Here is a 23211-nt window from a genome sequence, read left to right as displayed (position 1 = left end):
AATATTATATTATTATTATTATTATTATTATTATTATAACAACTAATAAAACCCAAAGAAGCCAAAGTGTAGTTCACACTCCATCCAGTAGGTGGCGGTAATAAAAAACGTAATTGCTTCCAGGAGGGTCAGTAACCAGTCGCGCGTACAACCACCTCATAGAAATATTTATACTGTATCGTTAGCAGAGTATTCTGCAGGTTGTTGTCGTACGGGTTATTACAAATTCACAATCATAGTCTTATCATTTGCACCTTGTTCCTTCCGTCCAAACAGAAGGTCTGTACCGTTATGTTCTGCTCAGAGCTATGTGGGGTTGTTGGCTAACAGGTTAGCCTTAAGCTGTCCTGTGCAGACAGGGCGTTGTTATGGATAAATGTTTAGAACTGTAGGTTCAATTATTGATTTGGTTTACCATTATTAGTTTAAGAAACTCCCAAACAACACTTACATTGATAATTGTCAAGCTTCGTGTGTTTACTTTTCGTATACTAGCTGAAGCTAAGTTTAAAAGCTATCATGCTACGTTGCAGGGTAGATCTGGTTAAGTAATGCAACATTGAATTAAACTGTAAAACCATCCTGAAGCTGTCAGAGCTCACTGCTAACTATACGGTATGAAATGTTTCTGTTATTTGGATTGAACTGTTCACTTTTAGTCCACGACAGCAGAATGTCATGTTTTTAGCTACATTACTTTACTTTCTCTTCAAACTTGATTTATTTCATAAATGTGATTTGTTTCCCAAATCTTCAAGTGCATCCTGTCCTTGGTCTTAGTTTGCTCAACCAATCCTTGCACACAGTTTAGCTCATCTTATTAATACCTAGTCTCTCTCCTTTTTCAACAGTCTTTGACGTCCACATCCATCCACCTGCTGGATCTGCTGAGATGAGATAATGTACTCCAACAGGTCTGAGCACAGTCAGAGGGGGCAGTACAATGAGAGAAGTTCAAGGCAGGGGGATGGCTATGATGACAGATGGAAAGAAAGATGTGAACCTCATGGAGATCAACTGCAGGATTCTTATCATAAACATGGCGGGGACAGACACAGAAGTGCAGAGAGGACGAGCAGAAGTAGAGAGTATGGGGACTCACCTAAGAGGATGCACAGTAGAGATTCACTGAACAGAGACTGGAGTAGAAAGAGCCCTGTAAGAAGACACGTGTCTTTATCTGATTGGGGATCCTCTGAAAAGAAAAGGCGGAGGTGTACAGAGGATGATGAGGATGATTACAAATACCGACGTGAGACTGAGGATAGATCAAATAGATTTTCTCCAGACAATTTCTCACGCTCACGTACAACCAAGGATTTTAAACACTCACGACCACAGGATGAAGATTTCAAATACAGTAAAACAGCACAAGACTCGAGACACAAATATCGACATGAGGAATTCAACTACAGGCAACAACAAGATGATTTAGCTTGCAGAGCATCATCTGGATATGAGAAAGATAGAGACAGCCGTGAAAGAAGCTGGGACCGTTCCCGAGAGAGGAAACAATCACAAGATTACACTACCAAGGTGAGTCACAACTTACACTGTTTTGATTCCGTGTAAGGATCGTTACGATGATTTTATTTGTAAGATTTTGCGTTTTCCTCCAAATCAAACAGAAATATGCCAAACCCAGAGATAGGAATGACAGCCCTTCCACAGGCTATGAGGATCATCGTCATAATAGAGCAAGGACTTCTTTGAATGGATCTGGTGGACAGGTGAGTTTATTATGTTGCAACAATGTTCTATCGTTATCATGAATGAGAGGTGATGGAAATGTGCTTTGGATACAAAATATACAAATAAAGTAGTTTGCATTATTTTAATTATTATTCCAGTTGAATTCGTTGTACCTACATTCCAGGGTTGGGATGTTTGGGAAATGCCTGCAGCTCCAACAACAAATTTATTTATTAATATTATTGTCCCAATAAAATACTATACAGGGACGTGAGTCTTCTGGATCAATCTGGAATTCCTTTTTCTTTTTTTCTTTTTTTTTACCTGAAATGATAACCCAGTAGACTTTAATCATACATGAAAGTGTTTCAGCAAGCTGCACATGTTACAGCCGCCTAAGTATATTTTCTGACAGTTTATGAATTTAATATAAAATCTAAAAAAGATTAACAAGCGGACAATCTCCCCTCGCTCTCTGTTGCGCTATTGCCTGTTTTAAGTGTTGCAACTGTAACCTCTGTTTGCTCTTTAGATGATCAGAGATAGGGAGAGAAGTCTGCTGTTATGTTCCTCCTTAGAGGAAGAAGATTGATTAGAAAAGTTGATTGATTTATTCCCTCACACATCTATATTCTGACCTTACTGCCACATCAGACCTTTTCTGCTTTTCGTCACTCGATGAAAACGGCTCTGTACGGCACACATACATATAAAAGGCTTTGAAAATGTTGAAAGTAACTCAAAAGAAATCTGTCAGGAAAGTTATAGATTCTTAATGGGAGGACAAGCTGTCTGAAGTATGTAACTGGAAATATGACATCTTTGTTTTTCTGTTTAATAGTGATAGTTTTTGAGCTCTCTGTTCATTACATCCCTAAAGAGATGTGTGACTGTGAGCATTCCCTTAGCACTTAATTACAAAATTTCACAATCACAATCTAAAATATTTGCTAATCTTTCTTCAGTTCAAGTATCAATAATAAATACTGGAACTCCAGCTGACCAGTCACAGTTCATTGAGTTTTACTTTTGACTTATCATGGAGCTTAAATCTATACCACCTGAAAGTTTCTTACAGAAGCTTAATTAGCTTGATGGCTTACAGTTAGGGTCCCAACGTCATATGCCACAAAATATGTATTTTATATAGATGAAATCGGAGAATCACTACAAATGTTGCACATTTTGTGTCCTACATTTTTATTCACCAAAAACTGCCAGTTAATTTTGCTTCTGTGTGTTTCCGATCAGTCTTTCAATAGCAATGTCTTCAACCAAAGTTCTGCTGCTCCTGAGCAGAAGAAGGCCAAGGGTTTCCAACGCTTCCTAGATGTGCTCAACAAGGGTGTGAATGTTGACATGCTCACCAAGATAGTGACTCAGAACTGTGATGGAGAGGATGATCGAGCACAGTCTCCACCTTCATTCGTGCAGTCTGCAGACCGACCGTTGTCCCCAAGTTGTGTTAGAGGACAACAGGGACGTGACAAAAAAAACTGCCATTGGAGTGAAAGCGTGGGACCTCAGAGAGGCGCTTCTCCTCATCACAGGTCTTTCAGCCCAAAGAGGAACTTTCTGTCTGATGAAAGACCTCTGCAAAGGGGGGAAGGAGAACGCAACTGCTTGAGCTCCAGCAGTAGATCCAGGTCTCCGTCAGTGGTGGAAAAGACGACGCTGACACCTGAAGAGGAGCACAAGCACCGTCAAATGCAAGATGTTTTGCAGGCCATTGGCATGAATTTAGGATTTGAAGAACTAGGCCAAATGTCACATCGGATCCAGGAGCGTTTGTATGGAAAGAGGGACAGTGACAGGGAAGGCCATCGCAGAAAAAGCAGAGAAAGGGACACAAGACATACGTATTCACCAAGACTGCATAGCAGGTCGTCATCAAGCAGATCAAGTGTTAGTCCGCCACCTCAGGAAAGTGACATGAAAAGGGATGCAGCTAGTACTCCGAGGGATCTAACAGACATACAACAAATACAGATACTTCAGTCGGCTGAATATGAGACAAACTCCAGCTCTAACACATTTCATGATAGGGAGGATTGTGAAACACGCTCTCAGGAAATGAGTGCTGTGTCTCAAGCATTTTCTCAAAATCACACATACAATTTGTCAGAGCCGTCTCCTCCACCTGTGATGCCAGTGTACTCTCCAGTAAACAGTTCACCCCTGCCCTTCCCAGCCCTGCCCCCCACTCTGCCTCCAGCTCCTCCCCCACCTCTACCTCCGCCTTTTCCACCCGTTCCGCCCCCAGCCCTCCCACCTGCTCTGCCTCCTTATATGCCCCATGTTGGACCCACGTTTTTATTTCCTCGCCAGTTTCCCCTTCTTCCTGGGCCCCGTGTCCCAAATTTGAACCTATTTCCAGCTCTACTTCCTCCAATGAGACCCCTATACCCGCCACACATTAGCAGTCCTCCACCATTCTTTAACCTTCCACATGTGAGCCCAATTCCGCCTATAAACAACACACAGAATAAAAAACCACAGAGGCCTCGCTGTTTGCAGGTCATTGAAACAAAACAGGCTTGATGAAGACAGTTGAATAGGTTTAAAATCTGAATTTAAAACTGACTGATTAAGTTGATAAAAATGTCTGTCCCCTGCAGAACAAGACACGCTGTTAGGTTTTCATGAAGTGAACCGTTTTGGCTTCAGCCGGTCCAGTTGTGATCCCAAAACACAACTTTGAACATTATTTCAAATAAATTTGTGTTACCTAAATGAAGCATTTGGTCCAAATATACCCGAGTCAACTTTCTGTCAGTCAAATATCTGACCCTTTTTCATTGTTTAGTTGTGTCATTGTAACAGAGCAATGCAGGAGTTAGATGATGGCAGGATGAAAACAACAATAGTCCAAAATGATCCTTTGATGGTCGTCATCATAAGTTTTTTATTTCATCTAAATTATCTGTAGAAGTCTTCTCTTCCCCAAGAGAGGAAATCCTGCTTAAAACGTTTCCACATAAATATTCAGTGTCCGTCTAAAGCTCTCCATGCTGCAGACACAGATCATCAGGAGGGGCTGCAAACTGAGCTGCTGCTAGCTTGTTTGTGTGTGCTCTGCTTCTAGGGTTAGGACCCCATTGTTGTTCAGGGTATAAGACGTTTTAACCATGAGCTGAATGGTTTGCACAGGTCTCTTCCTCTTCAAAAGAAATGGGCTGGGTGATTTAAAACCATTACAAAAATAGATATCGATATTTCATGTAACGCAAAATGGGAGCTGATCTGCTCCTTAAATCTGTCTTACACCACAAAGAAACTACTTCCGTTCGGAGATGTTTTAGGTATTTGACAGCTCATTAGAAAACCCATTAGATTAATGATTGTCTTACGCTTAAAACGTGTGTCACATTGGCTGTTTTGAAGTCTGTAGTGGCACTGAACTGGTATTTAGCAAAGATCTAAAACATTCAGAAGCAACCTGTCGTGCAGTATTAAAGACTAGGCCAAATACAACAAAAACAGAAAATCCAATGAATTACTTTTGTTCCCCAAAATGTAAAGGACCTCAAGTTGATTGAGAACACTATTCAGGATGTTTGAGCTCCTGTATGTATAACTCATTGTCATGCTAAAGATTTACTGAAAAAACGTTCAGATAGTGTCTTCTGATTTTTCAAAACTTTGCTTTCTTTATTTTGTTTTTCAAAATAACCACGACTTGGTACAGTAGAGATGCTGTTTGAGTAATCTTTGTCTAGAGAGGAGGTCTTGAAGGGAACAGAGGACTTAAACCTAATAAGTTCAGTCTCTCTGGCCTTGTTCAACCTATGATTACTAAACCTGCTCTTTACTGAAGCTATTGGTTTAGAGGTTGACTTGCATTGTTTTTGTGTACAAATGTATAAATGTATTGTGTAAATAATTTGAATTGCATATTATTAAAACACATTTAATTGAGGTTAATGTGGAAGAGCTGTTTAATTGAACTAATCCTTTGCATCTTGCATCAATGGAAAAATATCACCTGAAGGCACTGAAGTGCTTCAGTAGTACAGGGCCCCTGCTACCTTACGGATTGTTTCTGCATGTAGGGATTACTCTGTCGCTCCTACACACATTCTGACCAGTGTTGGGAAAGGTTGACCATGACACATATGGACTCATGTATCTGACATTACTGAAAAATGTACTGATTATTTTGGTCATTTTTTTAATCATTTTCTTAGAGAAGCTAAAATATTAGATGAAAGCGGGAAAGGAGCCACCGATAGGATTCAAACACAGGCTGCCCGCCATATTGGTCGCACACGCTGACCACTAGGCCAACAGTGGCCCACAAGTTGGATGATAACTTGTGCGCACAAGATATTAACCTGTGTGAACAATAAAATGATGTTGTTAATATCACATTTCATCTTTTGTTCTAAATGATGGTGTAGTGGAGAAAGCAGAGCCCAAATAAATGAGTAGAACACATCCTTTATTAATAGAAATGATCCAGTGATCGGCCGTTCTTTTTGCGGAACCGCTTGTTGATGCCAGAGGTCAGAGGAAAATGGCAACACTGGTATATGCTGAAAGAAGGTCAACAATAACTAAAACAACCACTTGTTACAACCGTGGTATGCAGATGGGCATCTCTGAACGCACAACACGTCCAGTATTGTTGCTGACCTTGTCCATCCACTTACGACCACAGTGTACCCATATTCTGATGGCTACTTCCAGCAGGATAAACATGCCATGTCGCAAAGCCCATATCATATCAAACTGGATTTTTTAACATGACAATGAGTTCTCTGTACTCAAATGGCCTGCACAGTCACCAGATCTCAATCCAATAGAGCACCTTTTGGATGAGGTGGGACGGGAGATTCATCTCATGGATATGCAGCCGACAACTCTGCAGCAACTGTGTGAAGCCAATATGTTAATATGGACCAAAATCTCTAAAGAATGTTTCCAGCGCCTTGTTAAATCTATGTCATGTTCTGAAGGCAAAAGGGGGTCCAACCTGGTACTGGTAAGGTGTACCATGAAGTGGCAAATGAGTGTATAAGTCTATAATATGGAGTAACACAATGTATATATATATATACATTGTATAACTGGCTGAAATTGTATTTTCTTTCACAATCCAGTGTGGTTTGGCTTTTTGTCTGCCACCTGCAAATCTATGCAGATCACATCCAATTGTAAACACAGTCTCTGGTGGCTTATAATAAAAATACAGAATGTGTCATGTAACCTGATTATTCATAAACTACAAATTGTGTAAAAAAACAACAACAACAACAAGCATTATCTTAGTTATTATAAGAAAAAACGGCCTCTGTGGCTTTTGGCCTTCTATTTTTTCTTGCCAAACCCAACATTTCCCCTCTGTTTTGTCAGGTGATTATTGTTTTATTCAGAATGCTCCCTGCAGTGTCGGTACTCCGTCCAGCAGGTGGCGCTGTCAAAAAGGTTTCTACACCACCGAAGCAGTGAGGGCAGTCTAGCCTTCTTTCCAATCCCTTTTCCTCGGTTTTTGGACATTTATAGGCGTGAACAGTTGTTTGGAAAACTTGAGAACCTACTAAGCAAAGCTCAGCTTGATATTTCACTATAAAATAATGTAAAATAACGGCTTTACAATGACACTTCCGTTACGCGACCGAAGAAAGGGTCGTCTGAGCAGCACTAGTAAGTAAACTGTGTGAACTGCAAGACTGTCCTAGTACAGAATAATGTTTTTTTTTAATGATTTTTGCTTTTTTTTTAGTTCTTAATTTGCCGTAACAATATACTACACATTTACTAATCCTGGAGGTACATTTATCAAGCTAAGCTTTTAGTTGAGTGTCTGCTAACTTCGTCCATGCTTTTTGTGGGCTACTGGAAGATATGGACCAAAACTCATATCTTGATATATTTTATATGAATGACGATACTCGATATATATCTATATGTATCTTATTAACAGTGAAAACACAGGGCTGCTATGTTTTTATTACTATTATTTATTTATTTATTTTTTCCTTTACTTTTAGTTCCTCTTTTTTAGTTTTCGTATTGTGTGTACTGTTTATGCTTTACTATAAATGACAATAAAGAGATGGTTTAAAAAAACAAAACAGTGAAAACATGGAAAATAAACTACCTGTTTGTGAATTTAAAAAGTAATATTATAAAATAAAAATGTTCCTTAAATACAATAAAAGAGAGAGAGAGAGGAGGAGCAGGGTTAAGAGAGACAGACAGTCAGTCATCATCAGTGAGATGAGAAAAAGGTGACCTGGCACCTCTGTAACGTTATTTTAATGCAACTTAAACTATATCCATATTAACGATGTTGTCTTACCCTATATCTTCTTTGAAAATATATCGATATATCTTAAAAACTCGATATATTTCCAGCCCTACTGGAAGATATGAGTTATTATCTAAAAAGTAGCTGTCATTTTCTATTAAGCAGGGAGGCATTTGCTGTGTTGTAAGTCAAGTAGCAGTCTGCATGCAGTCATGTGCTGTATTCACCCACAGTCATTTTACCTGTATTTTTCAGAGTGACTTCATAGACTGTTAAAAGACTGGCTGAAGGATGGATTCACTTCTCTGGGATGCTGTTCAAAGTCTGCGTAGAGGGCGGGACCCTAAACACCAGAGTGATGCAAATAACAGCATGGACAATGCCTCAGAAAGTAATAATAATGCCCAGGAAACTTACTGTGAATACTCAAGATGCACCAATGATAGACCACAAAGCATTGTTGGAGTGAATGTGGGATGGGAGGAACCCATTCCTGCATCATGTGACTTTTACAACAAGGAGTCAGAAGCCGAGGACCCAGATGGAGCGCCACTTTTGGAGGAAGATGAGGATCCAGAGCTTGCAAGAAAGCGGAACGAGCTCAGAGAAATAGAGGAACGGATTCAACAAAAGAGGGTTTCGATTGCTCTGAAAAAAGTTGTGCATGTAGTGAACAAGGCAAGTCACGGCTTTTCTTGTAATGGTGAATCAGATGGATGTGAGGGTCCAACTCTTAAAGGCAGGGTGAATGCAATTTTGCAGCAACGACATTCTCACAGCTTTCTGTCAAAGGTGAGTAAATGATTCATCTGATAGTATCATCATAACGTCTGTGCTTTCCGTATAACACAATCACTTCTGTAATGCCTTCTCTTTTGCTTCTCAGGTCCACGCACCTAAAGAGGGACCCAACTCATCCAGCCTGCCAAGGGACCGACATCCCTTGAAGCTCAGAGTGAAGGCAATAATGAAGCAGAAACATACTGATCCCGTTGTTCTGCCAACATATAGAGAGGTTTGGGATATGATTTTTACCCCTGAAAAGATTATGTTTCGTCTTAAAGAGGACTACAAGTGAAATTGAATCCATCAATATTCTGTAACTACGCATCCCGTACAGTTCCTCAAGAGCTGATATGTTTCCAAGCATTAACCCGTTTAGAGGTAGGGTGCACGCTGGACAGGTCGCAATAGGGTTATGATAAATCTTAACATTCACGATTGAGTGCCATTCAATCGAAGACCATTGCATTTTAATGCATCAAATGTAAATTATTATGTCGTAGGTAGAAATTGTAATACACATTCAAGCGGCAACCTCCAGTGATGAAAAATGAAGCCAAAGAGAAAATGCTCAAACCTGCAGTTCATCAAGTGCTCGCCTGAGGGTGGCTGCAGAAGCACCAAAAGTCACATACATAACCATTCAAGAATGCCCGTTTTTAAAGCAGAAATCAACATGTTTACAGCCTGGTCTTTATAGCTCATCTCTTTATCGACACACTATGTATTGAGGGTGAATTTTATTATAACTCAGAATCAGGATCAGAGAGATGATAACTCATCCATTTTGATTTAGTGCAGGTAAGAGTTATTGCTTATAAGGTTCATAGCTGACTGATGGGCATCTGTGGCTGTTTGTCAGATGGTTTAAGACCCGCCTCAGCTCCAGCTCTTTGTGTGTTGTTAGGTTGACTGAAGTTAGGTAAAGACAGGATTTCCAGCATGGCAACCGCTATCAACAGGCTGCCAAGGCCCTCTTCAGTAACCAAAGGGTGATGTAAGTCAGGCGTTGTCTACTATTATTATTTACAGTCTATGTATGTATCATTCTGTTAACCAGGTAAGAGCTATGGTATGGATTTTTTAAATGTAAAATGACAAACATAGTTCTTTGACATAGAAGTTTTCCTGGATTTATTGTGCAATCCCAAAAGATGACAAAGTGTATGACTTTCTCTACCATAATGCACCTGTAGGTTCAAAAGCATACAAAGAAACACCACAAGGCGTGTTCAAATATGTCATTCTTAATTTCCAACAAGTTATTTCCATTCTCTCACTGCTGTTGGCACATCCATCTTTCCACACAGTATCTAATTACGATATTTAACTGTAATTCCCATTTCTCTTTGATGTTGCAGGTATTTTGGGAGATGTCAGCTTTTATGTTAGAACGCATTTTTCTTCATAACTACATTTTTATTTTTTAACATGACTTTATAAATGTATCAAACAGATTTATTCACAGACAGTGGCCTCTCAATACTTTTTAACCTTTTGGTATTCCCATAAATAAAAGTACTAAGTATATGAAAACATATCCAGTCAGATTGTGAAAAGTTTGATTTTTATGTTGGACATTGCACAATGTATGTTATCTTTCCTAGGTGGCTGATATCCCAGTGCCTCCTCCAGGCCAAAGGAAGTATGCAGCAGAGAAGGAGGCGACCAGCGTGGACCTGGGATTCCAACGCTTCCTCAGTGTGCTCAACAAGGGAGAAATGCCTCCTCCAGACCACGCAGAGTCTTCAAAAGAGAAGGAGGCAATCAACAATCACCTGGGATTCCAGAACATCCTCAATCTGTTTGACAAGAGAAAAATACCTCCTCGAGTACAAAGAGCAGAAAAGGTCCAGCAGTTCCCCAGTGTACTCAATAAAAGAGAAATGCCTCCCAAAGGCCTCGAGGAAACTTCAGGAAAAAAAGAGGCAAACAGTGTGAACCTCAGTGTCCAGCAGTTCCCCAGTGTACTCAATAAAAGAGAAATGCCTCCCAAAGGCCTCGAGGAAACTTCAGGAAAAAAGGAGGCAAACAGTGTGAACCTGGGATTCCAGCGCTTCCTCAGTGTGCTCAACAAAGGAGTTGACATGGACGTGCTCAGTAGGATTGTCAATGCTGATAGCGAGGTTCCTCTGTTAGGTGAGGAGGTACTAAACATTCAGCCCCCTCCTTTAGAGAACAGGTTAAATCTGCCTTTTAAAAATGACAGTCAGCGATCCACCAGTGGAGCCTCACTGGAGAACCACAGTTCCAGCAGCAGTAGAGAGAGAAAGACCGACTCACAAGGTCATGAGAGATCCAGCAGTGGGTCGACCTTCCTATCTGATGATAAGAAGAAGAACGACAGAGGAGAGTGTTGCTTTGCCTCGAGTAGTTGTTCCAAACGATCCAACAGTGGAGCCTCGCTGGAGAGCCACAGTCCCATCAGCAGTGGAGAGACAAAGACCAAGCCAATAGGTCGAGAGAGATCAATCATTCAGGGGCTCTCCCAGGCTGATCACAGAAAAGACAGAGGAAACCACTGCTTTGCCTCGAGTAGTCGATCCAAGTCTCCCCCTGTAGTGAAGAAGAAGAAGAAAAAGGAAGAAACACCAAAGGTGGAGGAGCATCAAGAGCATCTCCAGAACATTCTTAAAACTTTGGGGTTTAGTCTGGAAATGGAGGAGATGAGCAAACTAGCAGACCGGACTCAGGAGAGGCTGTATGGAAAGAAGAGGGTTGAGAGCAGAGGGGAGCAGCAGAGTCAGCAGATAGTCTCTCACAAACATCACAGGAACTTCTCCCCTTCTTCCTCCTCCTCCTCATCCTCCTCATCTTACTCAAGGTCAGCATCTAGAAGCTCAAGTCCCAGCCCTTCTCGCCGCCTGTCCTACGACAGAGACTCGAAACAAAGGAGAAGGTCTGGACGCAGCCGCTCAAAAGACATAAGCAGAGATAGACTGAACCAAGACGGCCATCAGGACAGTAAAAAGGGGAAGACGCAGTGGGATAGAGACAAAGATAGAAAACTGTGTGAAGAAACCTCTGTATATGATAATCCACATACACATCAACCAATCCCTGTTTGTCAAAATTCCTACCCTCCTGGTTTTCCTGAATTCCAGAATAACAATTTTCCTCAGTACTCCGACTGTGATGCCTATCCCAGCAACACTTCCGTTACTGCCACTGAGTCTTGCTGGGTGGATCCTCAGGATGCCTATCCTGCACCCTTTTATACTAGCAGGTATCCTAATCTCCAACACTCCTTCCATCACTTCCCTGGCCCTGTAGCAGCACCTACAAAGGTCCGTCATTGCAGACTTGACATTAACTTACTTGTGAATCCAGATCTGTCGAGAAGTGAAGGACAAGTCGGGCCAGCTTCTCGCACTCGGTGCCTGCATGTTCTCACCACTCAGCAGCCAACTTCTTCAGGCTATTTAAAGGTACTGGCAGGAGGCCAAATGATGAATAAAAAACCTAAATTTAGGAATCAACGTCAAAGAAGAAAACACAGAAACAAACTAAAATTAGCACAGATGGCAAAGTTTGATGTGATGGAGGTGACGGAGAAGAGGGAGAAGAGGGAGAAGAGGGAGGAGGCCCCACAGAAAAATGAAAAGGATTGTTTGTCAGAAGAGGAAAAACAGGTGCCCACAGAAGAGGAAGTGAAGAAGAACCTGAGGAAAATGGTTAGTGGAGTGATTCATAATTCATCATATCTTAGAAGGCAGAGTTAAGACATCTTTTAGTCCTTTTCATCTAATAATATAATAATAATATCTACATTTGTTTACAAGTTATACTGTAGTAAAGACCAAGTTGGATGTAATGTTCTGGAGATCTGAGCAAGCAGCAGTAAATGCATTTCATTAGTGACTCAGAGTCGTTAATACTGCCACATGATCACAAACTTTGTTTCATTACAGATTATTTGTGCCTCAATATCTGACCTTCATCAATTTTTTCACAAAACCCTTTTAACCACCACTACTACCACTACTACTAATCTAGACAGTCACCTATGTAATAGGAAGTGTTTCAATTGATGGTGAGTAAGTCTCACTATCCCCCACAAAGCACATGGTTTTAAATCTGAACTTTGGAAACTTAAAGATACTCTTGTAAATAATTAACGCAATATAGATGAAACCCTAATAAATAAATAAATAAATAAATAAACCTCCTGTACTATCATTCAGTGTTTTAGTAAAACACATAATTTTTTAAAGACAGATTTGTTTCCTGTGTGTGTGACGTCCCTGCCCAGGGCGCTCAGTGAAGTGAACGTCAGGGCTAAACCTGTTTAAACACAGGACAGTTATGAATGATCAGGTATTCCAAGAATCATATTCCAGATGTCTCAGATACATGTTTAAACATTCACATTGATAAGATAAGATATCCCACAGTGGGGAAATTTACAAAATTGTTGTTTTTTAGATTACCACTCATTTGTCCGTTTTAAAAAGCCATGTTTTCATGTGGCAGTGTATCTCCATTCATCTATTAGTGTTGGCATAATATTATATAGACAACTTTTATTTACCTAAGTTTGTACACAGAGAGTATCAGATTGGCTAAAAAACAACAAACAAACAAAGGCTATTTATAATATAACTTTTCTTCTCCTCAGCAGCTAGCTGTGACTTACATCAAAATGAATCTTCAGGCATTTTAATAGTTGATCACATTCACAGTTTTCTTCATAATAATAGAAGCACTTAGATAAACCTGAACTCTAGAAGTGCTTTTAAAAATCTGAGACTATAATAGAAAAAGCTGCATCATTTCACTAACAGTTTATTTTGTTTAACCTCCCATCAGGGACATCAACGTTACAAACACTAAATGAAAATCTTTCTCTCAGTAATAAGATTTCTGTATTCTACAGAAATCTTTTCTGTGATCTTGCAGTGTTAAACAAATGACACACACACACACACACACACACACCATTCTCTTAGTGGATGTGTTTGTGTGTGTATGCACTGGCTGCACATGAGTCGGACAAAGCAGACGGGGAGTGTTTGTCTTCTGTTTTGAAGATGAACACATGGCTCTGTGACACAGTTTGTTAGTCTAAGTTAACAGTAAGCGCCTACAGCAGTCTGTAACATATATGTAAGAACTTGACACAAGACAGATCGGAGACTCCGATTGGCTTAAGTTGAATACGTTTATATAATACTCGCCAGGAGAAATGAATTTAGCACACCGTGTGGTACAGCCAGTTCTGTCAGACCATCTCATAGGCTTTGTTTATACCCTAAAGATAATACTAAAGTCAGGGCCATGTTACCCGACCTAAACTTGAATGTGATGTCTAAGACAATAGGGAGCAGACAATCCAGATATGAGGGGAGACACAAAGTGACCTTGGTTGGCACGGTTACGGCTAACCCTATCAGCTCTGGCTGTTGTCAAGAGCAGAGATGTCTGTACAACTAAAGAGATACAAAATCCCATCACAGTACACACTTGGGCACTATAATACATACACTACTTAAACACAGCTATCTTCTCACTGAGAGGGATTTAGTGACAGGACATTTGTTTCACACTGATGATTCTGTGAGGTGTGATCCCATCATGATCACAGATCAGCTGTGATCTGTTTCACCACTTGTTCTCAGGCGTTTTTAGGTCCTAAGATAATTTTTAACCCAGTTTCTATGAATTATTCTTGAGAGACATTTTCTGACAGTTCAACGAGTATTGATCCTTTTTGTTTTTCTTTTTCTAGCTCGATGCATTTAACCAGAAGCCGAAGCCAAATGTCATACAGCCGTACACCTCAGTGCCTTTTGAGACTGATTAAGGTGCGTACAGTTAGGTGTGAGATCACTGATATGTGTATTCATTAAAGAAATGAAAACTTTATTCATGTTCCTATTTGGAAATATTTTAGTTTCTTTTACTCTCACATCAAATGAATGCTTTGCTAATCTTCCACTGAGACTACTACTCATGAATAATATCTGAATGCATACTCGGTAAATATTAGTGTTAGTTAAATTAATTTATTAAAATATATACTGAATTTTGGTTGCAAAAACTGAAATTAAATCATGGTTATGTCATTGGTGATGTGTGTGTCACTTTTTTGTTTTGTTCTGTCTTGTTTTGGGTGTGGGTTTTTTTTTATGTGGGTTGGTTGTTTTTTGTTTTATTTTTCTCTATTACAAAATAAATTTGGCAAACTAAGATATTATTATAACCATGTTGTTTTATTCTTCTGAATTCTATTATTGTTTTGTATAACATTATAAAAAAAAAAGAATAATGATGTAAGAAATGAACTATGTTTGGATTGCCCAATAAACACAAAGTTGCAAAAAACAATATTAGCGGTACAACAAAACAATACACAATATTATTCTCTTCCTAACTGATATTTTATTGCTGTAATAACATTTAGTTATGTTTCCACATCACATCAATTTGAAGTTGTTTTGGAGTTCACGTCTTTGTGAATTGATGGATTATTATAAATGTAAAGCAGCATAGAGCAAATGTTATCTCTTTCCTCTTATTCCTCTTTTTCCCCCCGCAGACTGGAAGACCGCAGACTTTTTTAGTCACATGACTGTATTTCTACTGAATTATTCTCAAACTCTGTGAGTAGATGAAATCTCCTTTAAAAGATTATGTCTGTGCAGTTAATGCCAGTTTACATTAGTACAGGTTGTTAATCAAACCAGTGTTATATTTAAGTGGATGTCACTGCTTTGTTATTGTTTTTTTTTTTTTTACTTCTACACATTTCATCAGCAGAACTATGTTTTGTAGGATCTGTAATCATTTGTTAAATTATATATTTTTCATCAACAACAAACTTTCACCTGCTGATGGTTGTTTCCAAATTGAGTAAAGAAGTCTTTGATCAAATGGAAATGAAATAAAAAAAATTATTTGATTTTCATTTCTTCCTCTACACTTTAAAATAATCATCTATTAGAGGAGGACTCTTAATGACTTCTCTTGGTTGTCTGATTTTTTTTCTTATTTTTTTCCCTCGTGTCTGGTTTTAAAACTTTAAAAAAAAAAATATTTATCTGTAATTGTTTCAATTCAGAAGTGGGGTCCTTAAAAATATGCCTGCAGTGAGATCTGAGTCACTATTCAAAAAATTAGCTCTGAATTAGAATCAGCATTGAATAGACATCGAAGTCTTGCTACAGCCTATAGAGAAAACTTTCTACTACATTTAATACAGTTTGTGGTGTTGAGTTCTGCTGCGAGCTCCTCATCACTGCCTGAGGCTACAATTGCTTCGAGCAGTATAACAATTCCTGTTTGAGCTGGGTAATTTAGGCCCATTTACTATGGCGATCAGCTGGTAGCTCCGCAGGTCACAAAAAGAATCCAATTGAATAGAAGTTAAACAAGAAAATGAGCCCACTTATTACTTCATTTGTTACCTCAGCGAACATTTTCCTTTTGAGTTGGTACCTGAAAAACTGTTCAAGCAAGATCTCCAGTTTATACATTATGATCCAATTTAGAGTCAAATCAATGATTAAGCATTGTATGTTCTTATATGAGGACAAGTCAGGGTGCAATAGGTTGCATTGCACTCTCATTTTGAATTTCTGCACCCACAATTGATTTGACACAAAAAAAATACCAATATTATTTTTATTACAATTAGTCATCTAGGCTTTCAAATGACAACATTGACTCATATTGTATTATTACATGTTTATGGCTGTTTCATTGCTGTTACTGGTCACTTTAGCTGCACCCTCCTGTAATCAGGATCAGGAGTAGTAATGTGTAGTATATGGTCATTTCTGGCCCAGAGCACAGAATGAAATGGTACATGTCGAGAAAATAAACCCTGTTGCATCACTTGTGTTTTCTGCTGGCCGTGTTAGAGCTGAGGTTCAGACTTGGACACAGGAAAACATGATCTGGATGTTTCTCAGCTCTCAAATTCCTGCTCAATGAATGGAGGAGTATTCAGTTTACTTGCTGAAAGTGGAAAGGCCAAATGAAGTGAGGTCACTGATCTCCTGAGGACTCACCATGACATTAATGAATTACATTCATATAAGACTTTCCATGATAACACATTCTAAATACAAAACACAGGAGGTTGTCTGCTCACTGTAAAGTCTAAGTCAAGCCTCAGATTGTTTTTCTCCTTTTTATTAAATGAACTGTAAATGTGGTCAAAGTACAGACAGCATTGATGCATATCTAGATTTAAATCAACACAGAGTGCAGTAAAACATCCAAAAAGTGATGCAAAGTCAAATAATGATGTTGAAAAAAACGAAAACAACTTCCAAATAAATTACTCAAGCAGTCACGCAGCAGTGTTTGCCACAGCACAACTCAGCGCTCCATCATCTGACATGTTGGCCAGGTCGTACAGTTATAAATAGGCGAGTTGTTCATGTGTCGATCTAAAGTTCATCTCTCTCTTCTCCTTGGCAGTAGCACGCTGCTCTCTGGCTGTTCATGTAAGGTCTGCAGCCCAGAGTCCACACTGTGTTGAACAAGGTGTCTGCAACTGTTTCACATGCTGAGGAGAGGAAAAGAGTGTCAGTATAGATCAGTAAAGAAGGTCGGGTTTGACGTTTTCCTTTAATCTGAGATTTACTCAGCCTGCAGTTCATTTAAGATTCTGTTTGTCATTTCAATAATTTATCTGCATCCATTAAAAAAGACATTCTCACAGCCGCATCAGTGTGACAGAAAAGAAGATGTTGCATGTACATGTTCCTAAAAAATCTCTTAGGTAGTCAAATCACTTCTAAAAGTACACTAAACAATTACAATAAAAGTAGCTTAGATTAAAAAAAACACTATTGAAATGTTTTAATATTGAACATTCCCTTCAATATTAAAAAATGTTTAGTTCTTGACAGCTTTTTAGAACTATATTTTTTATTGTTGAGCTTTCAGGTTGTTTCAATATAAGCCTCATTTGACCTGTTTGATTCTCTCTAGTCTGCTTCTATTTGCCACATCAGGCACATCGTTCATAAAAGTCAAATTTGATGTAGAAACAGGATTCTACGGAGCGCCTGAAGTCCAAAAAAGTAAAAAGAAATTCATAAAGTATCAACTTGTGTGTAATAATATTTTAGAACTTTTTATCACGATATTTAAATGTCGTATACAATGTGCATCAAACCAGATCATTTTCACAGTAGTTCATGTAGAGTAGTACAGCAGCCCCCTAAATAGTAATAATAATAATAATGATAATAATAATAACTTTATTTATATAGCACTTTTTAAAAACACAGGTTTACAAAGTGCTTTGACAAACAGCAAAAACAAGAACAAACTAAACCAAACACAGAAGAACAGAAACAACAGCAAGAACAAACAAATGTAAAATACTAAAAATAATTAAATACAATTCAACAGAAAAGAACCCAAAGTGCACGATACGCAACAGACATATATAACCCGACCATCATAAGAACCATCATAAGAACCCAGGAAACACAAGAACCCAACAACACGAGCTGAGACCAAGAGGACCAAAGATTTAAAAAGATGTAAGAAACTAAAAGAGCTCAAAGCAAATAAAAAGAGAACAGCAATAAGAAGGTAAGAGCAGTAAAAGAAATAGAAACAAGTGGTTAAAGGATAAAAAAATATATAATATTAATAAAAATAAAAAGTAAATATAAATATAAAACATAAAGAGACAAAGTAAGTAAGATAAGAAATTACCAAGTTAAAACATAAGAGGAGTTAAGATAAGAGCATAAATAAAAGGACAGTAAGAAGTAAAAGAAGATAAAAATAGTAAAACCGGTAAGAAAATACTTTAAGAAGACGACATCACATAAAAGCAAGTCTGTAAATCAGATTCTTTCATGTAGGCTTATTTATTGATTAATTTATTTGTTCTTAAATTTAATTTAGTAAAATGATCAAAGGTAAAAGCAGAGGATGAACGGTGCTGAAAATGAAGATAGGTGAATGAATGAAAAAGGCTACGGACCTTCAACTTTGGAAACAAAGCCGAGACTCTTCTTGAGGTCTGAGCAGATGCTGTGGAGGCACCAGCGGAACTTGGAGTCGCAGCGGTACTTGTTGGAGCCGCAGGTGTCGTAACACATATCCAGCTGATTGCAGCACTTGGTCATGGCGGGGATTCCCATGTCCATCTGGTGCGCATAAAAAAAGGTGATTAAGGTGCTTGTGGGGTTTATAGTAAAAACTGAAAACACTTGTGGACTTTTTAGACATTTGAGAGGGTAAAAGATTTATAGTGAGTCGAATCTTTTCCTCTGCAGAAGGTTGAAAACTAAAATGAGATGGATGCTCGAATAGTTAGTCAAAAAGAAAAAAACATGGTCTTCTGATGTCTGAAGTCAAGATTTACAGAGCTAAAACCAGTCCTGAGATTTTGCTGAGTCAGTGTTAAAAACTAAATTTAACTGACACTGCCATCTCTTAGGAAAAAAACATACATTAGCCGCAGTGTTCAAGACGATAAAAACATTAGAACTAGGCCAGGAGTGAGAGTAAATGCGTGATGAAATTTGTCATTTTCACTGAGAATAAAATGGCAAAAGGTAAAATGTGAGAAAGAGAGAAATCATGACTGAAAAATCTTCCTTTTCTGATGTGTTTTTTTCTTACATCTAGCATAACATTTAAAATTCAGCTTTATTCTAACAATTCAAAAGAAAAGAAAATCTGTCCTTCAATCTATACCTTTCTAAAGAGCTTTGCTTCCATAACATAAAGTCATTAACCCTCTATTTAATTTCTCAAGCTGGAAAGATATTTGGTGAAAGGGTGTCTGAGTCAAGGGCTGATCTAAAGAGTTATAGGCAGGGTTTTTTCAGTCAACTGTGGATTTTGGCCCACTTAAACACTCTTTTGGTGCAATCTCTTAGAACATAACTATAGATATAATTTAGGAAGTGACATAAATCTCTTTGAAACATACCCCCTCTGGAACAGGAAGGCCAAAGAAATAGGAGCTACATCCATTTGGTTGTGGCATCTCGTAGCCCGTACGAGGAATAGGATCTTTACCTAAGAGATGAGGAAAAGCAACATATCAGACGTCATGTTTCACAACTGTGCTGGGCTCTGTTTGATGTGATTACACACAAAGATTACTCGTGATGTTCATATCCATACAGAAAGATACTTGACACATTCACACAGTCGCAGCATGTCGATAACTTGTTTTGTTGTGTGTATGAATTGACCAGGTGGTAAATGAGTTTCCCTGCTGGGGAATAATAACGTTTTCTAATCTAAACCTGGCGCTGAGGTCACAGTCCGAGTCCAGGCCCTCTTCCAGATGATAACAAAGAAGATAAGTACATTAAGAAGTAAATCCCATCATGTGGTAAGGATCTGAGTGCTCTTGTTGTTGACTCTGAAGTGTTCATTAAGTTCCAATCAGGCAATTTACAGAACTGATATAACTTGAATTATTGTGTTTTTTAAAGGTAGGCAACTATGCAAACTCTCTGTTATAGGCCTGGTTTCTTTTTTAAACAACAAGACATCACTGAGATATAATATTTATGGCATACTCTGTTTATGAAGTGCCTGTCTTTTCCTTTTTTTATACTAGTAATGCAGTTACATCTTATCTGGATCTGGATAAAATGTCAATACTTAAACAAATTGTTAATTGAAATTAAAAGATAATGAACTTGTGTTCTATTTTGGATGCAAATGACAGAATTTCCTAAATGGAAATCTTGATGAAAATTAAAAAAAAAAAATCAAACTACTGTTTACAAACACACATTAAAATAAGAGCCAACTTGGGGCACTGGTAGCCTAGTGATGAGTGTGTGTGCCCCATGCATAGAGGCTTTAGTCATCCAAGCGGGCAGCCTGGGTTCAAATCCGACCTGTGACTCCTTTCCCTCATGTCATTCTCCACTCTCTTTCGCTGTCTCCTGATTTCTGACAATATCCACTGTCCTATCTCTATAATAAAGGCATAAAAGGCCAAGAAATAATACTTATATATAGAGAGGAGACTGACATTGCCCTATTATAGATATATCAGTATTTAACTACATCTGAAATAAGCAAATGTAAAAATACTCTTGTTTCAGAAAGCAGAAGCTTGTATATCTTTTCATAGTCTTATCGATGCAAAATCAAGTTCATTAATGCACAAATTCTCCATTTCTAACTCGTCACAATCAGTGTTCTTTCTCTCTATGATTACCACCCGTCTTAAAAAATCCTATATCATTCAGATGACAGTCTATTTTAAAATGTATTCAAAAGAAGACTCCTATCTTAAATCACCTGGCAGTAAAAGGCTTCCAATCAATATCGTTTTGTGTCCATTAACATTAATATCTCCATTCAAACCCCCTCCATAAACACACCTTTACTTCTACCTTGGATACTGGCAGTTCATAAAAAATTACATTTTATACCATACTTGTAATGTAAAGAAAGGTAGAACAAAAAAAGGTGTGTCTGTGCAGCAAACTTACTGGTAAAAGGGTCAATGTCGATATTATTGTAACCATAGACCAGACTTACCATAACGACAGCGGTATTGGCACACTCCATCACGTCCGCCCATAAACTCGAGCATGGAGTCAAAGTAACCGCTGGCTGACTCGAAGCCTCCTCTCAGGGAGTGAAGACCCCACTCCTCGTCCTCAGCCTCTGCCTGCGTGCCATCAGAAGCCGGGCCTGGTGCTGGTGGTACCGCTGCTGGGTCGTCGGCCTCCTGACTGACAGCACTGATGATGAAGAGCCCCAGCAGGAGCAGGAGGGGAGCAGGAAGGGCCCAACGGGACATCTTGTTTCCCAGTATGAACACAGATTTTTAGAGACTGAAGGGAAACACTGACACACTCACAGAGGCAATACTGAAACTGCCTGCGTGCCGTGGACTTTGATCCAGACGCAGGGACAGCCTCATATGTGGAGGAACAAAGTTCAGCTTCTATCTCATCTTTTTGAAATGACTGAGCTTTTATTATTCTCCCTGATTGATTAGGCAGAGTATGCTTTGTTAACACATTCAGCCAAGGGGATTCAAGAAGAGTTGAGTTAATGTTGCCCAGCTGCGCAGCTTTTTAACTTCAAATTGGTCTTTGAATGTAATAAAATTAATGCAAATAATTAATCATACCACCAACATGTATTACCCCTTCTATTATTCTATTATTTACAGCTCAACACATCTACTGTATTTCAGGCAAAACTGCATTAAGGTGTTTTTTTTCTTACATTGTTACAAAGTGATTTCATAATAACCAGACTGAGGAGAACCAAATCTAAACACTCCTCAAATGTGTGTTTGTGTGTCCAAATGTGAAGTTTCTTCCTTTTTTATTCTCATGATAAAATCACATCTTTATAGATTTGTAATCCTAGCTGCTGTACAGGCTTGAGTCTGTTTGCTTAAGTCTTTATTATATTGATTGATGAATTGACTTAATTTCATCATACCAGTTATTTATTTATTGTTAGTGCATTTTCCACAAAGATTTGTTTGGAAGACTTGGAGTGAGTCAGTCCAGGCCACATAATATCATGCTATTCTTCAAGGCTTCAGACAGGTTCCGGTCACTTCTCAGAATATACATCTGTCCAAACTGCACACACTTCAAACATGTGAAACTGGGTCAGATAGGGTGATTAAAATGTGTTATACTAAGCTGATTTGCTCTGAAACTTAAACCTTTGTTTTCCCTGTTTTTTCCCTGTTTAAGGCCACCGAACTGAATTAAACCTGCTCTCCCGTGGGCGACCCGGTGTCGCCCGCTCTCTTTTTTTTTTTGCATCTTCCCTCTTGCATCTTAGCTTTCTGTAAGTTGAATTTGAAGGTAGTTTAACACTATGTAATACAATTTTATTAATGAACTTGAGTTTTTTGTCTCGGCTATTGGGTTTAACCATAAACACATAGACTGTATCCAAATGATTAATATTTTAGTTTTTAATTTTTAACATTTATTTAAATGTTTTTTATTTATTATTATGTATTTGTATTATGTATTTGTATTATTATTATGTATTTGTATTTAATCTTTCATATTTAAGACTAGTAATGCTAAGTTAAATCCTGGTTGTATATATTCACATTCTTAGTTTTGATATTTCTAGTGCTTATTTACTTTGTATTTAATATTATATTGTGTTTATTTGCTAATATTGTGTGTTTGCATAACCTGCTGCTGTAACGCCACAATTTCCCAGTTTGGGATCAATAAAGTAATTCTATTCTATTCTATTATAATCTATTCTATTCTGTTGTCTGTAGTGATTGTCGAGTGTTTTTTTTGTGTGAATAATAGCTAAGTACACTGCCTTAACCTGACAGATAGCATGTACAGTCTATGACCTTTATACATGTATAATAAGGAAAAGAACAGTCTGTGTTTTGTTTGTTTTTGTTTGTCCAGACCTGTAGATGGCGGTAATGGCCCTTTTTTTTAGCTGGTTCCTCTACAGCCACTATAAAGCCGAGGAAGAAGAAAGTTCTGTGACGTCAGTATCAAACACGGAAGAAGATGGAA

At 38.4% G+C, this 23211-nt stretch overlaps 3 protein-coding genes across 3 annotated transcripts; 2 read left to right on the top strand and 1 right to left on the bottom strand.

Annotated features, from left to right (window-relative positions):
- Positions 1–107: 107 nt before the first annotated feature.
- On the top strand, positions 108–5611 carry LOC132981779 (cyclin-dependent kinase 12-like). The gene is made up of 4 exons (XM_061047846.1): positions 108–279; positions 852–1536; positions 1629–1730; positions 2944–5611. Exons 2-4 carry the CDS (start codon positions 901–903, stop codon positions 4231–4233), a joined length of 2028 nt encoding a protein of 675 aa, XP_060903829.1. The 5' UTR covers positions 108–279; positions 852–900; the 3' UTR covers positions 4234–5611.
- A 1421-nt stretch (positions 5612–7032) lies between these two features.
- Positions 7033–14567, top strand: LOC132981758 (uncharacterized). Its single transcript, XM_061047813.1, has 5 exons — positions 7033–7338; positions 8201–8737; positions 8832–8960; positions 10336–12402; positions 14457–14567. The coding sequence occupies exons 2-5, from the start codon at positions 8237–8239 to the stop codon at positions 14529–14531; spliced, it is 2772 nt and encodes a 923-aa protein (XP_060903796.1). The 5' UTR covers positions 7033–7338; positions 8201–8236; the 3' UTR covers positions 14532–14567.
- Positions 14568–16399: 1832 nt separating this feature from the next.
- Positions 16400–21568, bottom strand: LOC132981632 (group XIIB secretory phospholipase A2-like protein). Its single transcript, XM_061047591.1, has 4 exons — positions 21221–21568; positions 19641–19729; positions 18684–18849; positions 16400–17243 (listed from the first exon to the last, which is right to left on the bottom strand). The coding sequence occupies exons 1-4, from the start codon at positions 21483–21485 to the stop codon at positions 17125–17127; spliced, it is 639 nt and encodes a 212-aa protein (XP_060903574.1). The 5' UTR covers positions 21486–21568; the 3' UTR covers positions 16400–17124.
- Between the last annotated feature and the right edge of the window lie 1643 nt (positions 21569–23211).

The sequence above is a fragment of the Labrus mixtus genome, chromosome 2 (genome assembly GCF_963584025.1).
Source record: "Labrus mixtus chromosome 2, fLabMix1.1, whole genome shotgun sequence".
Lineage (NCBI taxonomy): Eukaryota > Metazoa > Chordata > Actinopteri > Labriformes > Labridae > Labrus > Labrus mixtus.
The sequence above is the reverse complement of the archived record's forward strand: the minus strand, read 5'-3'. Positions and strand labels throughout refer to the sequence as shown.